The following is a 25,492-nucleotide window of genomic DNA, read 5'->3' on the forward strand; positions in this document are numbered from 1 at the left end:
TGCTTGAGTCGAGCACCTGCTTACCGCTTTTACGCAGCCTTTGTAGGCAAGTTTCTTTTGTTTCTTTACCGCTAACATTATGTATTTTTATTTTAATCTTCTAACGAGTCAAGAGAATACAAGAAAATTGCGCGCACTTCCTGATTGCATTACATTTTAACACTAGGCTAATGTTGCCGAATAATGTAAAGTAGGGAATAAATTTTAATTTTAAGTCAGAGTGCGCTCTATAGATCTCACCCTTAGGCCTCGTTTACGGAGACGCGGGGCGTCGCGCGTTGCGATGAACGACGCGGCCCGCACTGAATTTAAACATATGGCGTTGTATGAGTGCGTTTACGGAGAAGCAATTTTATACGCGTTTGTTTGAGATGGAGCATTTTTTGCGGCCGAGCCCGCGGATGGCATCGACGCGTCCCACGCGGCGTTCATCGTGGCGGCGCACGCGGCGGCAATTCTCGATGAAGCGATGCCCGCAGCGGAACCTTCTGCCAGTCTTCATTTGGAAATTGCATAACGCAGACGCGCCCGCCGCGTGCATCGCCACGGGCACAACGGCGGGCACCGCCTTCCCGCCTCGCATCTCTATGAACAACATCGTATATTGCCATATGTTTGTGATACGCGTGCGATGCTAAGTGCCGCTTCACGCGCCGCCTCACCGTAAACAAAAAAAAACGTACGACGCGCCGCGAGACGCCACGCCACACGCGACGCGCGACGCCCCGCGTCTCCGTAAACGAAGCCTAAGTCTTCAATGCTGCTCAATTTTTATGCACTCGTAGAGATATAATTTTCCAACTCACCTTATACAAGTCGAGGGTCATTTGTACAATTTTGTCGACGATCCCCTGTATTTCGTCGGGGAATATGGAGAAGTGTCCCTTTAGTATGGCAATGTAGATGTGGTTGAGGGTAGCTTCCGACGGGAATTGCAGATTGTACACGGAGAACATGGAAATGAACCGGGGATCCACCTGGAATAATAACATAAGCTCACCATCAGCTTTAAAAATAGCCTTATTCCGTTCCACTCTGAAACAGCCACCGTGTATATTTAGGGTGTATATTCGGAAATGTGTGATATATATACGTGATATTTATCTAACCCAGACTAAAAAAACCGGCCAAGTGTCAGGCTCGCACAACGAGGGTTCCGTACAACTGTCGTATTTTTTCGACATTTTGCACGATAATTGAAAAACTATGATGCATAAAAATAAATAAAAATCTGTTTTAGAATGTACAAGTGAAGACCTTTTATATGATATCCCACTTGATATAGTTATCTTACTTCGAAAATTAAAAAAAAAAAACTAATTATTAGTTCATGACCACAACTTTTTTTTTTGTGTAATGTAACCACAAGTTCACGGTTTTCAGATTTTTCCCTTAATGCCTTTAACGGGAGCCTTACTTTAACCACCAGAAACGCAAATGACCTTTTGGTCTGTAATGGTCGCAGATGTAGTAAAACGTTAATTTATAAATGCCGTTGTTCTTGCTTATGATGCGCAAATAGAATATTTTAGCATGCCTTTGTTCGCCGTAAGGTAAAATTACCGTGAGCCCAGGAAAAAGAAAAGTGCACATAGAAAGTCAACGCATAATAATTTCTAGCAGCGATGTTTCATGAATACCGCATTATGGCTCGTAACTTGTGTTGCATATAGGGTTGCCAACCGTACTCTAAAATAGAGTATTGTACTCTATATCATGTAGGCGTACTCTATAATCTATAAACACTAATAGATTATGCTATTTTTTTTTCACAATGTTTACTATAGGTACCTACCTACTAGTGCCAGTCATGTTATATTATGCAAATCAAATTATCATAACCAAAAAAGTCAACTATTTACTGTTAATTTGTTGGTATCCCTAATTTGCATGTTTCTGAACGCAGCCACTAGTCATTATAACAATGTCATATCACAAGTTGTTTTGAAAAGTGTTTTGAGGTTAGGTAAGGTACCTTAATGTGTATTGTCATCATCATCATGATCAACCCATCACCGGCTCACTACAGAGCGCGGGTCTCCTCTCAGAGTGAGAAGGGTTTTGGCCATAGTCTACCACACTGGCCATGTGCGGATTGGTAGACTTCACACACCTTTGAGAACATTATTGAGAACTCTCAGGCATGCAGGTTTCCTCACGATGTTTTCCTTCACCGTTAAAGCAAGTGATATTTAATTAATTAAAACGCACGTAATTCCGAAAAGTTAGAGGTGTGAACCCGGGATCGAACCCCGACCTGCGATTAGAAGGCGGACGTCCTAACCACTAGGCTATCACTGCTTCAATGTGTATTGTAATTTGTGGTATTAAATGTAATTTGTACCTACACATTTATCACGAAATACGAATTTTTCATTGTGTGGTACCTTTTTAAAAATATAAAATAAATGATACTCTTTTTTGGAAGTCCGTACTCTTTATTTACCTTCTTTAAAATTAGATACACTCTATTTCTTCTAATAAAAGTTGGCAACCCTAGTTTCATACCACAGCGAAAACTATACTATGCTATCTTTATAATGACTTTGTTTAAAAATATTGCAGCAGCACACTGACCTCTACTTATACAAGTAGGTATGCTGGGCTTTCGATTGACGACCTGTTTTTGAGGCAACTTCATTTTCGTCATTTTTTTGCCATTCTTTGTAAAGAGTAGGTATCCGCTAAGAAAGGATTTTTCGAATTTCCACCCCTAAGGGCGTTTCTGCATTTATCCATGAAAAAATACGAATCAAAAGAGTACGTATTTGTATGAAGATTCCATATTATAAATGTGAAAGTGTGTTTGTTTGTTGGTTTATTGGCATGTTGGTTTGTCCTTCAATCACGTCGCAAAAGAGCAACGGATCGACGTGATCTTTTGCATGGGTATAGTTAAAGACCTGGACATAGGCTACTATCCCGGGAAATCAAAGAGTTCCCACGGGATTTTTAAAAATCTATATCCACGCGTACGAAGTCGCGGGCATCCGCTGGTATAATATAATACTCACATCATTTCTTCCACCACCAGCCTTGCCCATAGCAGCAAGGAACCCTATGTCCTTCAAGTACTTCCAGTTGAGGTCCTTGCCTCTATCGTAGAAGCCTTTTCTTTCAAACAGCAGTTTCAGTAATGCAATCGGTTGCTGGGTGCCGTATGTGTCAACCTGATTGTGATAAGTCAGCGATCAATTACGTACTTTACACAACTGCCCAGAAAAGGAGTGTAGGTAATATTTTAGGGTGTATCTAAATATTTAAAAGGAATAGGTGACTGACTGTCTGACTGATCTATCAACGCACAGCTCAAGGTACTGGACGGATCGGGCTGAAATTAGGCATGCAGATAGCTATTATGTCGCCTACGTCACAATAGCTATCTGCATGCCAAATGCATGCATCCTTTAAGAAAGGATTTTTGAAAATTCAACCCCTAAGGGGGTGAAAGAGGGGGTTGAAATTTGTGTAGTCCACGTGGACGAAGTCGCGAGCATAAGTTAGTGTTAAGATAAAGATACCAAAGTAGGTGGTCAGACTAGTTAAAGGGATCCAGCAGGTGTGGATTTTATCCCATACCTAGTTAAAATGGCCACCAACAGAAGCCGGTGGAAACAGATAATCCATTCGAGTGAAGTTTGCCAGAACCACGATCTTCAGCAATGAAGGAACAACCGGAGAGAGAGAGAGAAGATAAAATGGCGCGTGAGAGGTCATTAATTACGCATGATACTTACTATAGGCATATTCATGTCATCTATGAACACAAGCATCTTCTTGCCAACGGGGGGCCCAAAGGTGTCCTTGGTCCGTTTCTCCACCACAGACTCCAGGTTGCGCTGGACGTCCATGGAGGAAGTTCGAGATGAAAAGTTCATCTGCTGAATTATCTAAAAAGGAAAGGAGAATTACACCTAATCTCATTCACAGAACCTTTGCTCAGTACGCGGCAGAAAGTAATGTACATCGACATTTAGAAGGAGATAGCAGATTCGTAGAGCGTTGTCCCTGTCATTGAGACCAGCAAAACGTCATATAGGTATGAGCGACAGAGACAACGCTTGGCTGCAATCAGACTTGGGTGGCAAGTGATGATGCAACCCAAGATGGAGCGCGCTTGCCTAGAAGATGCCTATATTCACTCTTGTCTTGAAGGTACCTACCCATATTATAATTGGAGGGGAAAACTCAGTGTTTCCTGTCAATTATAATCCGGATATCTTTAAAACAAGAGTCAATAAGCAAACGCGTCCCATCTTAGGCCACATCATCACTTCCCATCAGGTGTGATCGTGGTCAATCGTGTTCCTATAATGAATAATAAAAAAACATGAATATTGGCTAATTTTTGTCCCAGAAAATGGAAGTTCCCTTTTAATAAAAATCCAGGTGAATGAAAACGAATGAAAAAATGAACCACTAAGAAATATCTTCGTATGTATAATATTCAAAACGTAAACACGTGCGGAGTGCATTTTTAACCGACTTCCAAAAAGGAGATGGTTCTCAATTCGGCCCGTTTTTTGTACTAAAATTTTATCATCAAACATTTTCAATCGTCGAGTGTTCAATTATTGGTGTTGTTTAACACAACAAAAAATAAAATTATTAATATTGGAGGCGCCGGGTATCGATCCCGGTACCTCTCGCATGCTAAGCGAGCGCTCTACCATCTGAGCTACGCCCCCCGATACTATGTCAGTCCAAATAACGGTACGGATAATTTGTTCGTAGTGAAAGTCCATACAACCAGTTTCTGCTGTTCTAATTTCGCAATACCTCATTAATACAATTTAAAATATCAGTAAGTATTTTTGTGAAAATTATTGAAGTAAGCATATTATGTAAGTAGATAGTGCTTTTTAGTTTAGTAAGCAAAATATTTGAAAATTGTAATGTTTTAAAAATATTTTAACATTTTTGTAGTATTGCACGCCACAAAGTTGCAAACTGTTAGAACTATTAAAACTAAGTATAACAACCGAACATTTGTATACAGTTAATGTATAAAAAAATATTCTATTCTTATTAGAATAGATACATAATTGTTTGAAATAAACAAGGGTTATTATAACAAAGGCTTATTGACTAAGTGATTTAATTAGGTATGTGCATAGCATAAGCAACAGAAACGGTATCTTCTATTAATATTGCAAAATGTGAAAGTGTGTGTTTTTGTCTGTCCTCTGTTCTGCATACTGTCTGTCTCTCTGTCTATCTAGTATCTATTAGTCCTTGCTGCTAAACTACTGAACTAATCTTGATGGAATTTAGGGTAGAGATAGATTGAAGACATTTTGTTGTATCTATCCGTTAGTTACTACCTACCCATATTGAAAATGAGAAAGTGTGTTTGTTTGTTGGCTTGTCGTTCAATTACGCCGTAACGGAGCAACGGATCGACGTGTTTTTTTTTCATGGATAAAGATGAAGATCTGGAGAGTGACATAGACTTTTTATCCCGGAAAATCAAAAAGTACCCTGCACGGGATTTTTAAAGATTCTAAATTCACACGGATGAAGTCGCGAACACCAGCTAGTCATCACTATTCACTACCTACATTATAAACGCCAAAGTGTGCTTGTTTGTTGGTTTGTTGATCTGTTGGTTTGTCCTTCAATCACGTCGCAACGGAGCAACAGATCGACGTGATTTTGCATGGATATAGTTTAAGACCTGAAGAGTGACATAGGCTACTTTTCATCACGGAAAATCAAAAAAGTCGCGGGCATCTGGTAGTTTTAAATAAAGGTAGCTAAATAGAGAAAATTATTTAGTGATTATTGAGTGCATTGTAATTTCAATTTAAGAATCCTGTGTCTAACAGCTTTATTTAGAAAAAAATTCTTACGTATTTTTCCGGTGGTAGGCCACGCAAGTAGTTGTTGATGATTGCGGTCTTCGATGTACCAGTTTCACCGACCAGTAAGACTGGTCTTTCCACCTGAAAGTGTTGCAAGGTATGAGTACTTAGCTACAAAATGACGACGACGGACGGCAAATAATTGATCTAGCGTTCCGGTAGGATTAACCTATAGTCCGCGACAGGTTGAGATGGTTGATGAATCGTGGTATGGGGCGGGGCCCCCGTACACCCGCACGTCACCCTTTTTTTTTTTAACGCTGGGAAATGCTTTCACGCATCCCCCCCTCCTGGAAGCCAGCCAGCTAACCAGCCAGCCAACCAACTGGAGGGAAGGTATGTGGGACTCGCCGGCCGAGAAGCGACCGGAATACCCACTAAAACCCAGCGGCATTCCTGCACGTCGCCTGGCGACTGGGTCACGGGAACGCCGAAGCAAACCACCGCGACCCAGTCAGCGACATCCGCCGAGGCGGACCCTCCACCGGGGACCCCGCTCACGAGGTCCCCCACCACACGTCCGAGGCGCACTACCCGCACGTAACCCGCGCTAACCCGGCTATGTGGGGCTTTCCCTCCCCGATTGCCATCTCGACCTGTCGCGTACTATAATAAATAATAAAATAAATAATCATTTATTTGCAAGAACGTTGGTACAAAAAAGATGGAGGTAGGTATACAGTATAAAGAGCCCTTAACATTCGACTAAATTAATAGTGTGCACAATGCACATATTTTAAGAGATATAGATCTAAAATTGAGTTATTAAACATTATCAAATGGAACCAAAACAAATTATATAAACTTATTTGGCGTAAGAAAAAGAAAAAAAAACGTTTATGTTGTAAAAAATATTATCAGACGAGTCGCAGGGAGCCGCTGAATTCAGGCGGCGCAAGACCGTGGCGTGTGGACGTATATTTATGCCCATTTCAGGTAATTAATACATTCTGTGGCAGGGTGTATCTAGTAGGTACTTAAATACTTACACTTTCCATGATTTTGATAAGCCAAGTCATTTTCAGTGTGTCTACAGTAGGTACCAGGATCGCAGAGAACTTTGCCTCTCTGTCGTGGATGTATTCCGGTATTAGCCACTCCCATGCCTCCCAGGTCTTCGTGGTGAGTTCAAGACAGTAGTCGTATAGAGAAGGAAAGCCCATGGGGAAGTGTTCTGAGTGAAATAAAATTACATCGCATAGAGTACCTCCTTCCTTCTCTTTAAAAAGTCTGTTAAAGTTAAATAAAAAAATAAACTAAAATATATTTTTATTCAAATTAAACTTCTACAAGTATTTTAGAATCGTCAAATGCACCACTGCTTCGGAATGCCTTTCCGAATTGCCCTTTAATAAGTATTGGTTCAAAAAATGTAGCCCGCTTCCATCTTACACCATCACTTACCACCCGGTGAGATCATTGTCAAGGACTAACTTGTAACGGGATAAAAAATTGTTTCCGTATAGTGTGCGGACAAAGTCTAGCATTGAGTCGAGCAAGAGTTCAATCGATAATAGTGGTGGTGCCATAATTTTTTTAGATACCTATCACTAAATCTAGGCAGATAACTTGGCTAATATTATTACATATTATTACATATAATTACATATTAAATTACATATAAAATACAGATAAAAAACAAGTAATAATGCCTAGATATTGGCTAAAAGTCGGATTAAAGGACAAGAAAATGCTTTACCCACTATATTATATTTTCTTAAGGCCCTGCGGAAACGTATTTAGCAAACCAATAAGATTATTGATAGATGATATGAAAAAAATACTAGGTCATCCATCAATAATCTGATTGGCGGATTGATTGATTACTATAAGGGTGACCAATCAACACTGAGCTATGCTACGCTGTGCTGTGCTATAGTCTATCGCACCTCTTAGAATATAACGAAGATACAGTACGCGGCCGAAAGTGATGAACATCGGCCTTTAGAATGCCATTTCATTTTTGTAGACCGTTGTCTCTGTCACTCATACCCATATGCCGCTTTGTTGGTCTGAACGACTGAGACAGTGCTCTACAAATCTGCTGTCTCCTTCTAAAGATCGATGTTCATCACTTTTGGCCGCGTACTGTAGAAACAAACCCTACTGCGATGCGCTTTGTACGGTCGTGCTATGTTTAACATAGCAAGGATCGCGCGATATGTGCTGGCTCGCTCATCATCGCATTGCCCATCTCGCTCAGTCTTCCGTCTATCTCGCTTGCACTTGTGCGCATGCACGTCGCGCTGTCACAGTCGCACACAATGTTGTTTGTAGAAAAAACATAGCACTAGAAAGTTAGCTTAGCTGAGCACAACACAGCTTAATGTTGGTTGGTCACCCTAACAGCCCTTTCACACGGGCGTCCAGTTTTTTGCAGGATCCCGTTTGATGGCGAATGTGTTTATATGCTAGCAAGCATCCCGCATGCTGGATGCTCGTGTGAACGCTAGCATACAAACACATTCGCCATCAAACGGGATCCTGCAGAAAACGGGATCCTGCAAAAAACTGGACTGCCGTGTAAAAGGGGCATTGGGCTTACTTACTGGTGGTAGCCTTCTTTTCTGGTGTGTCCTCAACTAGCATCATAGGGCAGGCTTTCTTTATGTAGGTGTCGAAGTCGAATCTTCCGTCATCAATAATAGCGGCCCCGAGGCTGTTGTACATTGACTGAAATTTACATACAATCTAAGGATACCCTGACACTCCATACAAGTGAACCGATTTAATTACCTATCACTGCTACCAGTACACCGGCCTGTCCGCACACGTTATGCGCGTGTAGGTAACGATAGGACCTCCTTCGAGTAAAATTATATACCTATTCCTTAAATTGTAAGTACCTAGGGTTGTGGTCTGAGCAAAGCTTGTCATTGAGGAAGTTACTACAAGATAGGTTCCTATTGAAAGTCTATCGGTTGACGATATTGACTTATTGTAGTAGGTATATCACATCACTGGTTGACGATGATAAAATTAATGTTACTAAAAAAATTGAAAATTTATATTGAACATTTTCAGCACAAGTTTAACCGCTAATGCTCTTATATAAATTCTAGCGAAAACCCAGTGTTGCTACATTGCTAAAAAATGCCTAATGCGTTTTTATTGCACTAAAAACAACTCACATTATTGCCTTTCTAATTAAACGGGTTTGGGGCACATCGGTCTATAACGGACAACATTTTTGTGTTACATTGGTGGCATTTGCCTGGTGGGAGCATCATAAAAGTGAGCTAGTTCCACAATATTATTTTACAGTCAAAATCCATTTTAATATGTATCGGCGTTGCCGCTAGTGGATGAATCAAACTCTACGGTATACGCCCCGCAAATTGCTAATGCGCTTGGCCGCCATTTTAGTGACGTCAGCACTAGACTGAAGTTTCGAGCGGATGGAGCTGATGGTATATTTTTATTTCGGCCGGCGTCAAAATGACTTCATTTTGATGTTAATGAGACATGGTTCCAGCGCAATAGCAATTTGCGGGACTTACAGAACGTTCCGCGAATAATTTCCATAGAATTTGTTGCATCTGCATAAGTTGGCGCTTGCAGAAAATGGTTTTTGCCTCGGATCAAAGCTCTGAAACCTCTTCAAGAGATTTCCAACTTTTTATACTTAGTCACCTAAAAACACAGTTTGACTCCGTTAGCTCTAATTTAAATAAACGCAAATAAATTCATTTTGTATTCCATATTTTAAATTTAAATAATGGTCATTTAAATTTCCATCGCCTTCGCCCCCGCTTTGAATAAAAGATATTGGGGCGCCGTGTTTCCCACTTCATAATTTATTTTACTAATTTAATTGAAAATATATTTTTATGGGGTGACAAAGATTTTGAAAATTGCGATAATTTTTTTTTGCTGCTTTTCATCGTAGAAAAATTATTTCGAACCATGAAGTGGCCAGTTCATAACTAAGACAGTTGAAGTAGTACAGTAAGACATTTGAAGACCCCGAAGGACTTATCACAATCTATTTCAATTGTGGTATTTGCGGGAATGTCCCTGACAGTACGTGTCATCAACGTACTTTTGAATTATTAAATAAATAAATAAAGCCTTTATTGCTGAATTTACATTTAACAATTACATAATTTAAATCTCGCACTTTAGTTCCTTTCCGATCAGCGCGTCTTCTGACGCATAGGCCTCGTCCAGGTTTTTTTTATACCAGTACCAGTACCAGTCTGTTTTGTGCTTCTCTTGTCCATAGTGACCCCGCTGTCTGCTTTATATCGTCTACCCAGTACTTCCTTTGTCTACCCCTTTTCCGCTTTGAGCCATCCCTAACTTCTCATTCTGTTATAGCTTTGATCCACTTCTTTGACTTCTCTCGAAGCATGTGTCCAGTCCATCTCCATTTCAGTATTTTGGTTTGGATGACTACACCTTCGAATTTGGTGATTAGATCTTTGCATCTCTTCCTGGCCTTTCTGGTGAAGCCCATGCTTTTGCATGCTGCGTTCCATGCCATGTTAAATTATTAGTTACTTTTAAATTATTATTTTCAAGGTGAATTAATTGTCCATAATATTAATACCATAAATGTGAAAGTGTATTTGTCTAGCTTTCTGTTCAACTGTTTTTGCCAAAATTTGATACAGAGATAACTTGGATCCCAGGAAAGAATATGGGCTACTTTTAGTAGCAGAAAGAGTTTCCATAGAATTTTTGAATAATCTAAATACTCGCGGTTGCAATCGCTACCTACTTAGTACATGTTTTAAAAGGCCACGTACTTTTACTTGGTATGAATATAAAGTACTTACAAATTATTTGCTTTAATTTGTATCGGGGGCGTAGCTCAGATGGTAGAGCGCTCGCTTAGCATGCGAGAGGTACCGGGATCGATACCCGGCGCCTCCAAAAGTGATACACTTTTTAATTTTGATGACAGCCTGATTTATTGATTCAAAATTCAAATTTAATAGAAAAACCCTGAAATCTTAGCTCTAGTAAAACAAGATCAAGGCTATGTATAAAATTGAAAGCACCGATAAAGAACGTTAGGATTTTACATAAATGATACCTACACCACTTGCTACTTAAACTCGCACATTCCTACTTGTTTACTCCGATAAAACATTGTAGGTATCATCTACTTACTATTAAACACCTTGCTTTGAGCGCAAGTCAAAATAAAGGTTCGTACGCACCTAAGCGGCGCGGCGCGGCGCTTCAGCGAGCTGCACGTCGCGGCACAGAGCGTCAAAATATCATTTCTATCATTTTGTATGGCGCATATCGCACTAGAGCGGCGCTGCACAGCGCTTCACCGCGCGTTGCCGCGCGGCACGGCTGGAGAGAATATTTTGAAGCGCAGCGAAGCGACGCGCAGTGCAGTGACGCTAGTGCGACATACCCAGCGGCGCGGCGCGGCGCTTCGCGCTCCTACGCGAACGGGTATAAAAGTGACGCGCAAGTGACGCGAGGTGCCGCGTACTGAAGTTGTAGTGCGGTAGGCACCGTCGAGCGGCCTGAGGTGACGCGTTCTGCAGTCGGACTGAAGCGCCGCGCCGCGCCGCTCAGGTGCGTACGAACCTTAATGGTTGTTTTGTCAGCGGGTGATCCGAACAATAGTCATTGATTTTTTATGTAGTTTTAGCACACATTCATATTCATAAACTATATAATTAAATGAAATAGCTGCTTATTCTGTTTATCCACTCTAAAACAGGCACCCTAGGGTGTATACTCGGAAACGTACGTGTCTACAATTCCACCCTGAACTAACAATAATACCTATTGTGTATACAAATTCCGTTGACGGAGTGGGTAGATTGGACAAACTTTTCCGAGTATACACCCTAGGGTGGATAAACGGAAAAAGCGCCAAAATAACTCTTTTCCGGCTATAATACTATGCGCGTACTTACAACCATAAACACGCACTCTACAACGCTCCTGTCGATTGTTTCATTGCTGTCCTCCCTGTTTGGCAAAAGACCACTGATCATGTAGCACAACTGCACTACCTGAATGACAAAATGTTTGGGTTACTTACTATATGAATCAATACAAATAAGTTCACCAATATATAGAAAGAAGAAGAAAGAAAATGCATTTATTTGTTGTTGGTGTCACAGATAAAAACATACAAAATATGTAACATTTTCATCTGTGACACCACCCCAAATGGGTGTACAGCTCAGCATAATGTCTTGCATCATATTATGCGTTAACACACATAAGATTTTTTTTAAGAAGTGCATATTATGTTACACTAGCGTATTAGGAATAAGCCTGTAAAGCTAGATGTAAGTGTTGCTAAAAATAAAAAATAAAAATAAAGATGCAGGCGCTGATTTTCAGCTGTGACCCGGACACCCTAATGACACATTGATACCCTAATGGTTAAGACGTCGTCGGTCTATTCGGGGAGTCAGAGGTTCGATTCGGGGCCCTCTTCGGGGACTCCCCGAACTTTTGAATTGTCGAAGTTATAATGTGGGTTTTAAGAAATTAACTGCCACTTGCTTTAACGGTGAATGAAAACATCGTGAGGAAATGTGCATGACTGAGAGTTCTTCATAATGTTCTCAGAGACGTGTGTGAAGTTTTCCAATCCTCACTTGGCCAGCGCGTAGTGAACATGCCTAGCGTATCGTAGCCTTCTTATTCTGAGAGGAGACCCGTGTTCAGTGGCGGGCCGACAATGAGTTGATGATGATGATACTAAGAGTGTGTTAACCAAATTCAGCGGAGTCTGTGGCACAATGGTCTTCAATGGTGTCTGTTGCTGGAGCCCGAACATGCCGAACACGATGTAGTTGATAGCACCGGGCACGTAATGGTCGAACAAACCCGCTAGCTGCTCGCGTTCCTCCTCATTGTTGCGCCCCCGAATCCACCTGAATATTTTAAGTACCAGAACGATTAAAACTTCTTCGTCCTGAAGACTTACGGTTGAATTGAGTTGAGATGATTACCAAGTTAGCTTCCAAGTGCGGGAGGGGGACGGATGACTTAGTAGTACCGTCACCACTTCAGAACCTACCACAGAAGCCTTCTCAAATAGTCATAACATCTTCTCTTATGTATTAAAATGAAATTAAGCAGAAAGTTGAAACTTTGTATGGTGTTGTCGAGATTTGTAGTAAGATTTCTAATAGAATACCATCAACTTACCAATACCACGTAGTGTTAGTATTTCATACATACTTTTTGAATTTATTTAAAAACTAGCTGATGCCCGCGACTTGGTCCGGGTGGAATAAGGAATTAGGTTTTTAAAAATCCCGTGGGAAGTCTTTGATTTTCCGGGACAAACAGTAGTCTATGTCACTCTCCAGGTCTTTGACTATACCCATGCAAAAAATCTCGTCAATCCGTAGCTCGGTTGCGACGTGATTGAAGGACAAACTATCAACGAACCAACAAACCAATAAACCAACAAACAAACACACTTTCGCATTTTTAATAAAGGTACTAATATTTTATCTACTATTTGAGAGTAGGTATCACAGGATTAGTCCGCTGGATCGTGCTAAGTATCTAAGAAAGAAGTTACCTATCCCAGTACGGCTGATAACCAAGATTTTTCGGGTCCACGAAGACCATGCCCGCTCTCGACACAGTAGCCGGTGAGGCATAGTTGAGGTCTCCAACCTCGAACAACAAGGCGCAGTATGGCGCCAAGCGGATCCGCTCTCCATTCGCCAGGGTCAGCAGTTTGTTGTCATCCATCACGGAGTTCATGTTTTCGATCCACAGGGCGTCCACGTCACCGTCGAACAAGGAGTACCGACGCTCATCGTTCTCTACGGGTCTTAAATTTTATTGCTGCTTCATCTTAAAGCTGTTAAGACTAAGTTTTCGGAGTAAAAAAGTAGCCTACACCCGTCTCTAGAGTACAAGCTACCTCTCTACCTTTAACCAAAACTGGCTAAGCGGATGGGCCGTGAAAAGGTAGCAGGCAGGCAGAGATACTTTCGCACATAAGTAATAATGGAAGTATGGGTTAGTAATGATTAAGTGCTTTTCGATGAAGGAAAATACCCCGATTTCATTCCTCACGATGTTTGCCTTCACGTCTCGAACAAAATCCAGGGATATATGCGTAATCTCTCACAATATCAGAGTAGCGTGATGCAACGTAGCTGATTTATTTGCTTACCGCCAAAAAATTGGTAGCAAAAAATATTTCAAATATTGTCAACAAAAAGGTTGACTATATCTGAAATATTCAACCTATTCAGATATAGTCAACCTTTGTCAATGCCGACTTAACAAATATTTGAAATATTTGTCTGATGCCCGCGACTTCGTACGCGTGGGTGCGAAAAATCCTGTGGGAACTCTTTGATTTTTCGGGATAAAAATTAGCCTATGTCACTCTCCAGGTCTTTATCTATATCACTGATGAGTGAACAATACTCTAATCTGTGATCTATACCCATGCAAAAAATCACGTCAATCAGTTGCACCGTTGCAACGTGATTGAAGGACAAACCAACCTATTTTACCTGTTCATTTCCCGGAATATTTTGGAATAAAGTCCGTCGGTCCAATCTCGAGTAACAGGATCAAGTATGCCATACAACTCTATCACCGAACATGCCTGGAATATTATACCCCACTTTACCTGGCTGGCTTTTGTCTGCGAGCTGTACGCTTAGTATAAGATCTTACGTCTCACCAACGTTGCTAGAATTCGTGAGTCGAAACACAAAAACGTCAAAGTGAGATGGACCTAAAGAGTCTTGAATTGAAGTCAAAAGTTCAATACCACTGACTTTAATTTCGCAACGTTTCCGCTTGGAGCGCTGGGCAGAGCTAAGTGAAGACAAACTTGAGCTTTAAAACAAGGCTAGTTAAGATCCAGTTTACTATAACGCTGAAGTGTTTTAACACTCGAATACTATCAAGGTTGGCGAGGCATAAACTCTCGTACTAAGCACACTGTACTTGTTCGTTTCACACTTTAGTTAAATTTTATTACGTATTTATTATAAAAGCTTTTATTTCAGTTTTACTACCAGGTACACGGGAAACGAAAAACTTTTGCATTACCAAACTATAGTTTTTCCTCGTTTTAGGACCTATCACAGCTTTTTAATGGAATTTGACTATTGTAGTGTTGCTTTCTGTTTGTAAGTAAATAGCTTATTCACGTGCTTTTTAATGGAATTTAAAAATGTAATATATATTATAATATCACTTGCGTTAACGGTGAAGGAAAAGATCGTGAGGAAACCTGCATGCCTGAGAGTGCTCCATAATGTTCTCAAAGGTGGTGAAGCCTGCTCATCCGGGCTTGGCCAGCATGACTTAAACCTTTCTTATTCTGAGAGAGGAGACCCTTGCTCAATAGTGAGCTGGCGATGGGCACACTGATCCGTGTAGTCCAATTGTCCCCGTAAGCTGTGTCCCCGTTAAAGGGGACAGCGGTAATTGAATAAAATTATTCAAAACTCATCCCGTTGTCCCCGTTCTTTATTCACGTTCAACGGGGACTGTGGTGAATAAAATCGTTAAAAATACTTCCCGTTGTCCCCGTACTCTAGCCCCGTTGATATAAAAATTGGTTCAGCGCTTTCTGAGCCTAGCGCTTTCAAATACACGAAACACGGTAGACTCACTTTACTGAAACTGTAGTGAAATTGGTTTCATCTTTCATCGGTAATTGAATAAAATCGTTGAAAATACTTCCCATTGTCTCCGTACTCTGACCCCGTTGATACAAAAATTGGTTCAGCGCTTTTTAAGCCTAGCGCTTTCAAATACCTACCTATACGCTACACGGTAGACTTACTTTACTGAAACTGTAATGAAACTGGTTTCATCTATCATACCTTAGGGTTCAAGATAGTAAGCTTAGTTCGAAGCCCAAGATTAGTCTGTGCCTTCACCAGGGTCTTAATGATAACCGTCTTCCCACCGCCTGTAGGTCCCACCAGCATGGTGCAATGTCTTGTCATCATTGTCTCGTACAACTGTACTATTTTATCCACCTTAGAATCAGAGATATCCACATTATAATCTAGAAAGACTACATCATTTCAATGTGGATCAAATAGCAACATCTTGGACGTAGATTAAATTTTTTCACCGAGGTCAATAAATACAAAACTAACGAAGGTCTGGCATGCGCTGGCTCTCTCTTTATAATAGACTAGCTTATGCTCGCGACTTCGTCCGCGTGGACTACACAAATTTCAAACCCCTATTTCACTCCCTTAGGGGTTGAATTTTCAAAAACCCTTTCTTAGCGGATGCCTACGTCATAATAGCTATCTGCATGCAAAATTTCAGCCCGATCCGTCCAGTAGTTTGAGCTGTGCGTTGATAGATCAGTCAGTCAGTCAGTCAGTCAGTCACCTTTTCCTTTTATATATTTAGATAATCAAAAAGCACAAATAAAATGCAGCCAATAAGAATCGAATCCAATACCTGATGAGCAAGCACAATATATCCATCCTTTTCCAACACGTCAATGACTTCCGCATTAAAATCTGGATACCCAACACGCGGGCACTCCAGTCCCGGGAAGAGATCCTTAATGAGACCCAGAAATAGTGGTACATCGTCAAATACAAACTTTGGGTGGTTCATGTCCCTGTGAGAAAGAGGATGATTGCAAAATTATAACACTTTACTGACGAATATTATATTCATAAAAATAATAACCGGCTAAGTTTGATTTAGGCTTTTTTTTAGATCTGCGGGGTGATTGGCTAACTGAGTTTCTAACTCTGGATGATAGCTACCCAGCTCATTGGACATTTATTTTCAATCCATTGAAGGTTTTCGTCGAAAAATTATTTTGACATCACTCAGTAAAGCAGCAATGTAGAACCAACCAATGTGACATGAGCTCGGTGGCTATCAACCAGCGTTCGAGACTGAGTTAGCGAATCATTCCGCACGATCGCCCCACACAGTCTGCAGACTGCAGCCCCCGCGCTTACCCAGTGCGGGCGAGCGCGGGTGACGTGCGGATATGCGGGGCGTCCCCCCGCTTCATACCCCGATTGCCATCTCAACCTCAACGGACTATACCTACGAACAGCGAAGTGATCCAATAAGGGTTTCTTTCTTTTGTGTTTTGAGGCACGAAACTTTTGAAAAACAACGCTGTATGTTTTTGTATAAGTAAGTGTAAGGCATACAGCATGTTTTATGCTGAGTTGGGACCTATTTTTTCGGGTTGTACCACACATGACACAGTTTATTCCGGCGCTTCTTCTGCTTGAGGTCTTTTGACTTAAATCCTCGAGTATTAGAGGCGCCGCCGCGCCGGTATAACCTAATGTGTGGCACAGCTTTAAAAAAAAAGCCTTTTCTTTCTTTCTTTTTTCTCTTTTTTCTTTATCCTCGGGTAGCGGTTTTGGGGTGGATAAACGGAATACTCCCAATATACGGTATTTGACAACTAGTCAAATCAGTAACTTTTTATCAAACGTCAAAACGCGCACTTAGTATGCGATATTCTATGAAATACTGGAATGTGACGGCACATTATAATGACGTACTTGTTTAGTTTAATCGATAATTTAAAATGGTTATTACACTTGAAACTAACAAAGGACGTGGATATTACCTACGTATCTTGGAAGACCTTCTATTTAATAATCACTGAAAAATAATTTATTTTTGATGTAGTCATACTCAATTACCTTAAGGCTCTCATTAGCACCATAATTTCGCTTAAGCCAGGAGAGTTACTCCTTAGCTTTCCTGCCATTCTCAGCACAGCTGTTAAAGCACGCAGCCCCCAGTCGTAATGAGACTGTTTCGACAGTTGTTCACGAGCCACTTTGTATAGAACTGTCATTTTCTTGGCTAAAACCTAAAATATATTATAATTTATTTGGATATTACTTATGAAGAAATAAGTTAACAAGACAAAAAAAAACAGGAAAAGCAAGCAATACACCAGCAACAAACAACACCACACCTACATGTGTCCAGATCCGATCAGACTACAATGACACGATTTATGACAGTGTGTTGAGTGTGTTTCACAAGATTTCTGTGGTGTTGGTTGGTGGATGTTGGTTGTGTATTTCTTGCTTTTTCTGCATATCGCATGCTGCACATTGTATTGTAATACAGACAGCTAATTAATCTTGTGGTTCCTTATAAGTATATCATGGGACTTCCGCAAATAAATGCAACAAAAAATTTTTTTTTATGATTAAAAAATTAATAGTATAAGAATAATTTTAGGTGGTAACTTGTCAAGAAATGCTGCCAGAAGCAGGAAAAGAGTCGTTTTAATTCAAGTTTGTTTTCATGGCAAACAAAGGGTACAATTTACTGCCAATGACGCGTGGAATGGCAAAGATGGTACGCTTGAGCATGGTCGTTGATAGCTGAGAATTTTGTGAGTCTTTGGAGTGAAAATAACTATAAATATTACCTTAGCTGTTAGAAATCCATCAGAAAACAGAGATATCTGACAGATCATTTCCAAGTCCGGAAGGATGCAGACGACGGGACGAAACAGTGCCTTGACGGATTCGGGCAGTTCCGTCCGACCGGCGTACCCAGGGTTCATAGTTATGAAGATGCCCACCTTACTGTCCATGGCGATCTCTTGACCTTCAAACTAACGAAAAATAATACTTTAATAATTTCTAATCCCAATAGGGACATGGTGATGTGTCTATCTAAGGTTCAGATAGTTCATCATGTTCATCATTATCAACCGATAGACACTGCTGGACATACGAGTAAGTGTTGGAACTGTTCACAATGTCATTCAAAACAATTTAAACCGTTTTTGAGCTATAGCTATTTGTCTCTTTACTTATTGAATGACCCTCGTAGGTCTATTGCAGAGACTTCCACGTCATGTTACGGTCTTGTGGGCGCCTGAACCAGTGGCTCCCTGCGATTCGTTTGATGTTGTCTGTCATCGCCATTCTAGCACCTTGAGACCTCCAACGTCTATTAGTTTTTAGAACTATGTGCCCTGCCTATTGCTATTTCAGCTTCGCAACTCGTTGAGGGACACATAGTAAATTCAATTTTCAAAGAGCGCCATGGAATTGTGTTGGCACATAGCATTTCAAGTTGCTGTTCAAAACTATATTAATATTTATCGACAAGTTGTGCATAGTGAGATCTTCTTGTGTCATCTCAATGGTTAAGTTGGAATTGAAAATTTTATACATAGGTCTGTGAGAATGGGTTTAGGAGAGAAAATCAATAATATTGAGTTTTAAAACATCTTACGGTAAACCGCTTCAATTTCATTAGCAGCGCACTTCGTATACATTGCAATTGACTCGAGATGACTGATAGAACAGATATATCGATCCGGTTGAACTCGTCGAAACACCCCCACGCTCCGCACTGACACAAGCCTGCTAGAATCTGGCCAACAGCTCTGAAGTCCATGCCTTCACCACAATTCGTTACGACACATAGTAAACCTAAGGCTTTTGCTAGGTCTTTTGTTGTTTCCGTCTTGCCAGTACCAGCAGGACCTGAAAATTTATCAAGAATAATTATACGAATCTGTAAAAAATCTCAATGCCTAATTCTCACACCGGAATATTTGTGTTAACTTTACAGTCGCAACGCGATTGGTTGCCTCAGAGTTAGAATTAAGTATTCATTGTGGCTAATTCCGTTGTTCACAAACTCTAAACTAAACTAAACTAAAATGACACGTCTAAATCTATTGCTATCCCTTTCATAATGTTGCTTGCGGAAAAGGATAGCACTAGATTTAGACCTGTTAATTAAGTTTAGTTTAGAGATTGTGTACCAGAGAATCGGCCCCATTTTCTGTGTGAAATTGGACAAATTCTGGTGATAGAATGAAAAAATATAATGAAAATGAAATAGTAACTTATCAGTACCTGCAGGAGCTGCCCCAAGTTGCATCGTAAGAGCCTGTGTAATGGTGAGGTATATGCGATCAGTTAGTGGTGTGATCACTAGACGACCGTTTAGACCCATGTACTCGTATCCATATTCAAACAATCCTGCAAATGGAAGATGCAAATGATTTTGGTTTTTAAATGAGTAGGGAGTCTTGGACGAAATGATAACTAGTCTCTTTATAACAAATCTACAAGGACAAATTGGCCACTGGGTACCAATATGTTAATTATAATACACAATAATTTACCCCTATTGGAAGGGCAATGCCGAAATCATTGACTCACGACTTTGGTCTTCAAGCGCTAAGGAATTTTGGACGAGAAAATATCTTGAAGTTTCCCGAACGCTGCCCAGCTGAATTGGGTTCGGCGGCTTACGTCTTTCGCGAAATTGGATCTATCTATAATATGCAACAGGTTGAAATGGCAATTGGCAAGGGAACGACCCGCACACCCACACGGTGTCCCCCCCGCCTCATACCTCGATTACCATTCAACCTGTCGCGGACTATAGTTAATTCAATTCAAACCTCACCCGTTGCACTATTAATTGTCGTACCTACTCCTAGCACAAGCTTTACGCTTTTTTAGAGGGGAAAGGAGAATATTAGTCATGATTAACATGGCTAATGTTCTTTCTTTTAAAGGAATATTGAATTGTGATTTATACCTGTACACTGTTTTAACCAAAGGTTGTCATCTTCCTTCTGCCAATAAAATCGAAGTTGACTCTCCCATTCAAACTCGGTGGCTTCGGTGACGTTGTCGCGGACGAAGCCTTCTATAATATCTCGTGCGTGGACATCTATGGTTGTGATCGTTCGGAACTTAAGACGATCGTTGGAACTTAAATCTAAAAACATTACCGAGACGAAATATAATTAATTTGCCTCCTCGTTTCTCTCGTTTCTCCTCAGTTTTTCCCTCCAATTTTATTATGGCTGTCTTCAAGACGTAAAGAGTGAATAGGCATCTTCTAGGCAAGCGCGCTTCATCTTAGGCTGCATCATCACTTGCCAGCAGATCTGATTGCAACCAACAATAAATTAAAAATATATATTTAAAACTCAAAACTCTAATCATTTATTCAAAATAGGTAAGATTTACACTTTTTGATGGTGATTTTCATAGTGGTGATACTTAATTGCGTAGACTTAAAACTAAAGCTTAGAGGTTTCCAAATGCACCCAGGTCTGATAAAAGCCCACAACAAACTCAAATCACATCTAAATATATACAAGGTGACTGTCTGACTGACTGATCTATCAACGCACAGCTCAAACTACTGGACGGATCGAGCTGAAATTTGGCATGCAGATAGCTATTATGACGTAGACATCCGCTAAGAAAGGATTTTGGAACATTCAACACCTGGGGTAATATAGGGGTTCGGAATTTGTGTAGTCCACACGGACAAAGTCGTTATATAAGTTCTTGTGTTACCTTGTCTAACTTTAACCACAAGTCCATCCAACTGCTCATTCTGCTGCTGCAAATGCTCCTTCATCGCTCGTTTGTTGCCACTCCTGATCCGTACGAAGGTCTCCTCCGTCTCCGCGGTCCACCAAACACCGTTAGCAGCAAGACAAACCATCCCTTGGTACTCCATTATCCAGTCCGTTCTAAAAGGATAGGGACATTATAAAAAATCGGTCAAATGCGAGTCGGACTCGCTCGCGTAGGGTTCCGTACCATCATACAAGAAATAATCCATACTAATACTATAAATGCGAAAGTGTGTTTGTCTGTCTGTTTGTCTGTCTGTCTGTCTGTCTATCTGTCTGCTAGCCATTCACGGCCCATCCGTTCAACTGATTATGACGGGTACAGAGATAGCTTGCTTCCCGGGGAAGGACATAGGCTTCTTTTTATCCCGGAAAATCAAAGAGTTCCCACGGGATTTTCGAAAACTTAGCGCGGACGAAGTCGCGGGCATCATCTAGTACTTTATATTTTTTTTAATTCTCCTGGCGGCCATTTTGAAATTTGTATTGTTTGTTGTTATAGCGGCAACATAAATACACATTCTGTGAAACTTTTTTTTGCAAATTTCAATTCTCGGCCTATTACGGTTCACAACGCCCGCTTACAGACTGACGAACGAAAGAACGGACAGCGGAGGCTTAGTAATAGGGTCACATTGGCACCTGACTTGACATCGACTTCATCTGCGTGGATTTAAGTTTTTAAAAATCCCGCGGGAACGCTTTGATTTTACGCGACAAAAATTGGCCAATTGACCATTTCTGGAATGCAAGCTATCTCTGAACCTTTCGTTAAAATCCGTTGAACGGATGGGTTTTTCATAATCCCGTGGGAACTTTTTCCTTTTCCGGGATAAAAGTAGCCTATGTTCTTCCCCGAGATGTACCTCAGCTAAATATAATTGATTAAAATCGTCATGTTCGTCAAAAAAAGCTATAAGAGGCCCTTGTTTTGTTCTAAGTTAGGTTACCTGGGAGTTCTCCAATTCTTGCCATAATAGAAGATGGCTGATTTGGTGATAAATTTGTTAGTGTTCCGCATTTCACTAAGAACTAAATTCATCCAGTCTTCTACCCTTCCTTCTGTGTATACTACGTTGCGAAAATCCATTATCTGCATTTGTAAGTTTCAGAATGTTATACCTACTAATAATAACATTAATAATTTGTGGTGGTGCTGGAACCAGTGGCAGATGCATCCGACTATTCGAAAGTACTTGTAAAAGTTTATTCGAATAAAAAAGATTTTTATTTATTTATTATTTAATTGGGATGATGCCTATGTCAAAAAAAATATTTCTCACGGCGGTTACGCACTCATCCGATCCGAGTCCGTGAAAATATGTTAATTTTTGTTTTGTATGGTAGCTTATGATATAATATGTCGTAGATAATCGCTGGTATTCTCACGGATGACGGATGGAACTCGGATGACGGAAGTGCAGTGCGAAATCGCCGGTAGGAATCATTAAATTGAGGGTCTTCCAGAATTCGTAAAATCCACGTCCGCTGTAAGTTTTATTATTGCTAAACATTTTAAATTATCGATCTAACTACAAAAGTCAGCCTCAGAAGGAAGAGCCTCAATAGCTCAACGGGTAAAGGGGAGTGGACTGAAAACCGAATGGTCGAGCGACGGTTCAAACCCCGCCCGTTGCACTATTGTCGTACCTACTCCTAGCACAAGCGTCAGCGCTTAGTTGGAGAGGAAAGGGGAATATTAGTCATTTAACATGGCTAATATTCTTTAAGCAATGTACATATCGACCTTTAGAAGGAGATAGCAGATTTGTTCGTTGAGACCGACAAAACGTCATCTAGATATGTGTGTGTGTACAGTGTATCTCAGTACAAAAAATACGGGATTTTAAATATTTTATTTTCGCTTTATGTTGTATTTTATCAGTATTCATCAATATATCATCTGTCTTCGTTTTTGCTAGCCTTCTTATAACATTCTGTATATTAAAAGTTAAACCTCCTTACCTCTCCTTCTGCGGATATCATTTTCGCTGCAACAGGGCGATTCGTATGATCCACGTACAAGTCTAGAGCTCGAATATTGTCGAACATCTGGAAATTGTAATGATAAATAACAAACAAACTAAATAATAATAATAATAATTAACAAACTAAATAAAACATTTTTTTTTGGTATTCCGTATTGACGGACGGGTAATCCAAACTAATATTCTAAATAAGAAAGACTGTAACCTTTTCACAGCCTATCCGCTCAATCAATTTTGCCAAAATTTAGTAGGTATGTACAGAGATAGCTTGCATCCTGAAGACGATCCTGCTCTGCCAAGGGTCACTAGTAGTATATAAGTAGTATATAAGTGCTTCCCTGTTTATTTTCACTCTCTTTTTCTTGTAAATGTTGTTGGTACAAAAAATAAAAAATAAATAGGTACAGGACGGACACTTTTTATCCCAGAAAATCAAATAGTCTTCACGAGATTTTTTTAAAACCTTTATCCACGCGGGCAAAATATTTTGTGAAAAGTATGAACAGAGATGTTTGCAATTGTTTCAATTACTTCACAATAGCAATAATACTATCGTCCAGAGACACGGTAAACGCACCCCATCTTAGGCTGCATCATCACATCACACCACCAGGTCTGATTGTAGCCAAGCGCTTGTCTATAAATTAAAAAAAAACTTTGTTTTATAAGTCTAAATATTTATTTGGTCTGTTTTATTTATACATCTTAAAATGGTTCCAACCTTGATCATGTGCTCCTGTACGCAACTACATTCACTGCTACCAAGTATCGACAATAGTTCATCTGTTGAGATGAAGAAAAACCTCGGGAAAATTCGTCTCTTTGAATCTAAATAATCATTGAGTGACTTTTGGCACCTAAAACAACAATCAATTTTTTTAATGTACTTAGGTACGATACGTTTTTATAATATTTTTATCCTTACAATTTATTTGTTCTTTTCTACAATTTATTTGTAATATTATAAATAATAATAAATGTGTATATACAAATAATATAAAAAAAAAGAAAAAAAAAATTTAGAGGTAGGCTTATTGATTTATTATTATTTTTTATTAAATTATTTAATAATAATATGCAACATTTACTTTACAAAAGTTCAGCCTTTAACGGGGAGTAGCCGAAGCCAATTTGCTGAGCTGAGCGGACATGATTAGAGTAAATAAATTAAGAAAACGATTTATTTATTTATTACAATTTATTTACAATAGTAGCTATGGGCCTACCCTTTTACTGACGGTCAGTAGTTCCTGATAGAGAGAGAGCCAGCGAGTGCCGGACCTTCGTTATTACACCTTTGTTACCTGTTATCTCCCAAAGCCACCATGATCCAAACTTCATAGTCACAGAGCGTTCCTCGTTCCTCGTTGGAAATAATACGCAGATAAACTTTCAGCTTTTATAAAAAAAAAATGGCACTCGCTGATTCTTAGTCCATGAGGTAGATGTGGGATGCGAAAGGGTTGATAACGACTTAACTGTTTCGTCAACCGTCATTTCTCAAGCAGCTACTCAGGAAAAGTCTCACTTAAACGGGGTATACAGCTCTATAGTTGAGAATAAAGAGGAATAATTTTGGATTAGTACAAGCATAACTTACTTCTGGAGGCCCAAACCCAAATTAACGAATTCTTCTAATCTACCGCTTATTGTGCAGCAATCAACTACAATAAGCCGTTTTGCAGTGTCCAACATTATCTAGAAGAATAACAAAAGGATTAAATAGAAGGTATCCACAACATTGTTCCTCCTACAACGTTCTCAACGTGTTCAACCATAGAACAGCGAGGAAACGTAAACATTTGGCATCCTTAATAATGTGGTCAATCTCCAACTCTACAAATCTCCATCTCTAAATCTACTCGTAGGTATATGGTTATTTTTAAAAATTGATTTGAAGTGTCAAAAATGTTATAAAATTATTAATTTATCCAATGAAGGTAGTTTAATAAAATCGATATTTTCACTCATTCGATGTCTGTAGTCGTTCAACTGGAGTGAATTTATATAAATACGGGTGTTTTTAAAGTTTTTTATTTCACTCTCCTTCCGAGATCCGAATGGGATTATTGAATATTTTTGGTGTTTTGATCGTGGAACCGGATAATTGTATGTTGCGATAGCTATCGCGCTCTGATTAATTAACTTATTTTGCCATTAGTATTTTCTACTCTCGGATAACCTCTACGCGTTGAACTTGTGTTCTTCGCGCAGGTTTCATAATACCTGCTTTTCTGAGTGACCCTTATAGTACGAAAAGCTCAACGTTTCCGATACGAACCGCT

General features: G+C 40.0%; 1 protein-coding gene and 2 non-coding genes across 3 annotated transcripts in view; 1 reads left to right on the top strand and 2 right to left on the bottom strand.

The window, feature by feature from the left end:
- The window catches only part of Dhc98D (Dynein heavy chain at 89D), an 83,393-nt gene that overhangs the window by 24,008 nt on the left and 33,893 nt on the right, over nt 1-25,492 (bottom strand). The window contains exons 30-51 of the mRNA XM_034979551.2: nt 24,808-24,905; nt 23,929-24,064; nt 23,185-23,271; nt 22,170-22,312; nt 21,158-21,336; nt 20,385-20,567; nt 19,691-19,816; nt 19,059-19,312; nt 18,241-18,429; nt 17,495-17,667; nt 16,269-16,434; nt 15,671-15,829; nt 14,342-14,436; nt 13,387-13,644; nt 12,568-12,727; nt 11,753-11,851; nt 8,414-8,537; nt 6,854-7,038; nt 5,853-5,945; nt 3,738-3,890; nt 3,015-3,170; nt 807-977 (exon numbers count right to left, since the gene is read on the bottom strand). Coding sequence (XP_034835442.2) covers nt 807-977; nt 3,015-3,170; nt 3,738-3,890; nt 5,853-5,945; nt 6,854-7,038; nt 8,414-8,537; nt 11,753-11,851; nt 12,568-12,727; nt 13,387-13,644; nt 14,342-14,436; nt 15,671-15,829; nt 16,269-16,434; nt 17,495-17,667; nt 18,241-18,429; nt 19,059-19,312; nt 19,691-19,816; nt 20,385-20,567; nt 21,158-21,336; nt 22,170-22,312; nt 23,185-23,271; nt 23,929-24,064; nt 24,808-24,905 — 3,387 coding nt within the window. The remainder of the gene's footprint in view (nt 1-806; nt 978-3,014; nt 3,171-3,737; nt 3,891-5,852; nt 5,946-6,853; nt 7,039-8,413; nt 8,538-11,752; nt 11,852-12,567; nt 12,728-13,386; nt 13,645-14,341; nt 14,437-15,670; nt 15,830-16,268; nt 16,435-17,494; nt 17,668-18,240; nt 18,430-19,058; nt 19,313-19,690; nt 19,817-20,384; nt 20,568-21,157; nt 21,337-22,169; nt 22,313-23,184; nt 23,272-23,928; nt 24,065-24,807; nt 24,906-25,492) is intronic.
- TRNAA-AGC (transfer RNA alanine (anticodon AGC)) lies at nt 4,616-4,688 on the bottom strand. Its single transcript has one exon. It is a non-coding gene; the product is annotated as a tRNA-Ala (tRNA).
- TRNAA-AGC (transfer RNA alanine (anticodon AGC)) lies at nt 10,670-10,742 on the top strand. The gene has a single exon. It is a non-coding gene; the product is annotated as a tRNA-Ala (tRNA).

This window comes from Maniola hyperantus, chromosome 20, assembly GCF_902806685.2.
Source record: "Maniola hyperantus chromosome 20, iAphHyp1.2, whole genome shotgun sequence".
Taxonomy (NCBI): domain Eukaryota; kingdom Metazoa; phylum Arthropoda; class Insecta; order Lepidoptera; family Nymphalidae; genus Maniola; species Maniola hyperantus.